Here is a 5,000-nt window from a genome sequence, read left to right as displayed (position 1 = left end):
CAATCTTTCAGTTTTGAAACCGCATTGTGACTCAGGGCATATTTTTTCAGCAAGGATCAGCAAGGAAATGCTGAGTAATGGAATGCCGCGATAGTTGTTGGAATCGTGTTTATGTTTATATATATATATTTTTTAAGACAGTGAGGATGTTTCCGTCTCTCATATGGGGCACTAAACCTTATCTTCAGCATTGGCAGAGAAATTCCTGCAACTATGAGGTGTGTGTTCCCTTGGCGCACTTGAGAATTTCTGGCGGGATGCCATCTCCTCCTGGCACTTTCCCTGATGACAGTGCATTTAGTCAACATTAGTCATGGTGGGTAGGCTCTCCACTGAATCCAAGGTCGCCGTGCTGACAGAGTTCTCTCTGAAGTACAACTCTGAGTAGTACTCAACCCAGCGATTCATCTACTGCTCACAGTCCTTGAGGACTTCTTCAGTGGCTGATTTTAGTGGAGTCGTCTTGTTCGGCGTAGGTCCTATTGCCTGTTTAATCCCTGCATACAAGTCCTTTTTGTTACTGATGTCTGCAGCATTTTACATGCTGAGAGAAGAGCCGTAGCCAGTAATCCTTAGGACACCATCTTGAGGTCTGATGGATTCTGCTTCTGTCAGTACGGAGAATCTGCAGATTCCTTTCTGATGGCAAGTTCTTGTAAGCTGAGAGAAATTTTCTCTTCTCTTCGATTAGGGATAACAGTTTCTCCCTTATTTTCTTCCTCTGAATCTAAAAAAAATTCCTCGTCGAATCTAATTGGGCCTATCTTTTCCTAAATTCCAGTTTTGTAGAAATGAAAGAAGCCCTTTAGGATAGACCCCGTTTGTCTGGTAACATTAATTTTGTTGCTATATTTGCTGTCCGCGCGATCTTTTTAACCAGTCTAGCCATTTTGTTATACCTAGACCTAATGTTTATTTCTCCCTTTTTCTATTCTAACATAAAGCCCTCTTTTTATTTTCAATCTCATTTTTCAGTCTATCCGTGATCTATTTAGATGTATCAGTATTCATCCACATTAATTTATAGGGCATAGATTTACACTGGGCACACAAAATCCTAGTGGCTAGTTTATTGTACATTTTATCTATACCACTGACCTCGATATTCACCTCTGGGCTTACTTCGTATGTGATTTCACTTGAAGGTTCCTTACATTTCAACAAAAAAATTCTATTTATCACACTTCTGCTGTTTGCATAACAAACATTGAGTTTATCTTACCTTCATCTGTTTAAGTGGCTCTTTTCACAGCCATTCAATGGGCTGTTTCTCTTGTCTAAACTATCTTTTGATACTTTTTCACGAACCCCTACATGTTCTACCTGAAAAACCCTGCAGAATACCTACTCGCTCAAGGGATTCAGTACTGAGTTGAAATCCTTTGTGTGAAAAGTGCAATCCGTTCCTTGTCTATAGATAATTCTTGCCGTAAAAGCGATCCCAGTCGTCGACAAAAGCCCATCTGTGGGGCTTGCAATAATTTTCCAGCCTACTATTCATTGCAATAACCCTGAAATGCTACATTCTATCATATTTACGTCTCGGAAGGATTCCACATACAATAGAAACTCTAACCTTTTCCTTAATCCTATGTAATGTACCCCGGAACCGCAAATTTTTTTTTCACTGCCTAACTCTCCTATGTCGTTCTCCCCCTGCGCTCAGAAAGACACTGGGCCTGGTCCCCTTACCAACCATGCATGATTTGATCCAATCGCTAACATCACTTATCCCAGTACCGGGGAGACATACTTGTGTCCTATTTCCTATGTTTCCAATGTCTGTCACAAAAGACCCTATCTAAATACCTCACTTGGCTATCACCTACACCCAAAATATTACCTATGCGCAGAGATTTAGCGACTGTCCTCCTCTTCATCCTCTCCACTTACAACTCCATCGCCTCTTGCTGCAGTCCTATGAGAGCTTAGAACTAGTTTTTTTTTTTGCTGAGGTGGGCCAAGTGAGGGCTTTCTTTCATTTTCCCGTGTTTTTCTCGTCACCATTTTTCACACACTACACCTGTTTTCAAACAAGGTTTGTCGTCCGTATTTTGGGCCTTTGACCAAACAACTATTCTCCTTTCTAAGGCTTGCACCAGCTCCCCTAAGGCTGCAATCCTGTTATATAGAGATTGTAGCACTTCAGTATTACTGTATGTAACACAATCACTCGCCACTTCTCTGTTTAGATAAGCTATCCCAGTTATCTTAGCGTGACCAGAACTGCTTAACAAGCTCTGTCCAGTCACATGCACATACTGTACATACATACATACATACATATACCAAAGGTTTTTCCACCTACACAGGGGGTAGCCAAAAAGGAAAAAGGCATAGAAACCACTCCCACTCATTCCATTTCCTATATATTCCACTCCCCTCCACCTTCCTCCCTCCCTCATATCTTGGCACCTCCCGGATGACGGGTCATCCCTGCATCCTGTCCACTGCCCTGGACCAGAAGCAGTGTCGCAAGGCACAGCACATCCACAGCAAGGCCGCTTCATGAATTCGGCGACGCCCCCTCTCCGTTCCCCCATGCAGAAAAGGAGAAGACAGGAAGAAATCCCTTCGGGCTGCGTCAATTTTTTTTCTCCCCTTGTACATCTAATCACCTTACTTTTGCCCACATTTATCTTCGGCTTCCTTCTTTCACACACCTCAAACTCTGTCACTAACTTCCTCAATCCCTCCTCTGATCCTGCTACAAGTGCAGTGTCGTCCGCAAAGAATAAGCGGCCCACCTCCCACTTTCTCCATTTTCTTTAGTGATCTTCAACCCCTGACCCACTACCCTTGCATTCACCTCTCGCACCACCCCATCCATGTAAAGATTGAACAGCCAGGGCGACATAACACATCCCTGACGAAGTCCCACCTTTACCTCAAGCCATTCACTCTCTCTATTTCTAATCCTAACACAAGCTCTACTACTCTCGTAAAAACTCTTGACTGCTCTTAACAGCTTTCCCCCTATCCCATATATCTGCAGTACCTGCCATAGTGCCTTCCTGTCTACCCTGTCGTAAGCCTTTTCCAGATCCATAAAAGCCCAAATAACATCCTTACCTTTTCCTAATGATTTCTCATATCTCTGTCTTACCACAAAAATCTGATCCACACAACCTCTATCTCTCCTAAACCCACACTGTTCCTCACCAATTACTTCCTCTGTTCCTCTCCTAATCTTCTCAGTCAAAACCCTCCCATAAGCCTTCCCAACTACACTAAACAAGCTGATCCCTCTGAAACTACTACACTCACACTTGTCCCCCTTTCCCTTGTAAAGCGGAACAATACAGGCACTCCTCCAGTCCTCCGGCACTCTACCCTCTCTTAAATAAACCTCACCAGCCAGTCCACCATAACTGTACCTCCTTTCTTCAGACATTCTGCATGGCATCCATCTAGACCAGGTGCCTTACCTGCTCTCATCATCTTAACAGCTGCTTTCACTTCATCCTTCCCTATTTCTCCTCCATTTTCCTCACTCATCATTCTCATTTTCTTAGCGCTTCCCACTGCAATTACCTTTCCCTCTCTATCCTCCTTCACATTTAGTAACTCCCTAAAATACTCTGCCCACCTTCCTCTCACTGCCTTCTCTTCCATTATCATCTCTCCATCTGCACCTTTTACCTTTTCTTCTCTACTTGATTCGCCTCCTCTTTCTCTTTTAATTTCCTTCCAAAACATCTTTTCATTACTTTCAAAATTTTCTGTCATACTCTTACCCCATTTCACATCTGCTCTCCTCTTTGCTTCCTTTATCTTATGCTTAACTTCCCTTCTCTTTACTTTGTACCTCTCATACGATTCCCTCGTTCTAATTTGTAGCCAATCTATGAATGCCTGCTTCTTCTCTTCTACACCCTTCTTTGCTTCCTCATCCCACCACTCACTACCCTTCCTTCTATTTCCTCCCGCCCTCCTTGTTCCACACACCATCTTTGCACACCTTATGACTCCCTCCTTGAACCATCCCCATTCCTCCTCCACTCCTAGTTCTACTCTATCCTTTACTCCCTCCCATTTCTCTTTCAGCTTCTTCTCATACTCATTCTCCTTTTTTTTATATTTTAAGCAGTTTACTCTAAGTACCTCCCTACATTCTGCCCTTTTCCTCTTTCCCCACATATTCTCCACTCTCAATTTACCTTTCACTAGAAAATGATCTAATATTCCCCCACTCTCTCCCCTTAGAACATGTACATCCTTAACTCTTCCGACCATGATCCTGGTCACCACTATATAGTCCATTAACGCTCTATCTGCTACTCTTCCATCCACCACCCTCTCCCATGTGTACTTATGCTTGACTTTCTTCCTAAACACTGGATTTGCTATCATCAACTCTCTCTCAAGACACATATCCACCATCAAATCTCCACTACGATTTTTACCTGGAATTCCATACTTCCCAATCACTCCGTCTTTTGGTTCATTTCCTACCCTAGCATTAAGATCTCCCAATACAACTACATTGACAATTCTCCGTAATCCCTCTATGCACTCATTTATATCTACCCAAAAAGCCTCCATTTCCTCTACGCTCTTCTCACTACCAGGCCCATATGCACTTACAACAACCCACATCTCCCTAAATATTCATAAAATCATAAATAAGCATGAGATTTTAAAATGAGCACCCTCGTCAATTTTTTCAAGAACGTCTGTAGTTGCGCGCACACGCACACACACACACACACACACACACACACACACACACACACACACACACACACACACACACACACACACACACACACACACACACACACACACACACACACACACACACACACACACACACACACACACACACACACACACACACACACACACACACACACACACACACACACACACACACACACACACATACACACACGGGAATATCCCTGTCCGGGTCACTCGTCTGTGAGGAAAGTGTGAATAAACACATTCACCACGGAAGCTTGGCGACAACGTCGACGACGACCAAGGAGGCCAACCGA

General features: G+C 43.4%; 1 protein-coding gene across 1 annotated transcript in view; it reads right to left on the bottom strand.

Annotated features, from left to right (window-relative positions):
* LOC143024392 (uncharacterized) overlaps positions 1-5,000 on the bottom strand; it is a 6,299-nt gene that overhangs the window by 530 nt on the left and 769 nt on the right. The window contains exon 2 of the mRNA XM_076183190.1: positions 1-4. This exon is cut by the window's left edge and continues 217 nt beyond it. Within this exon, the coding sequence (XP_076039305.1) occupies positions 1-4 (4 nt within the window). The remainder of the gene's footprint in view (positions 5-5,000) is intronic.

The sequence above is a fragment of the Oratosquilla oratoria genome, chromosome 4 (genome assembly GCF_046742065.1).
Source record: "Oratosquilla oratoria isolate Oo_2021 chromosome 4, ASM4674206v1, whole genome shotgun sequence".
NCBI lineage: Eukaryota > Metazoa > Arthropoda > Malacostraca > Stomatopoda > Squillidae > Oratosquilla > Oratosquilla oratoria.
This window is presented reverse-complemented; position numbering and strand designations above follow the sequence as displayed.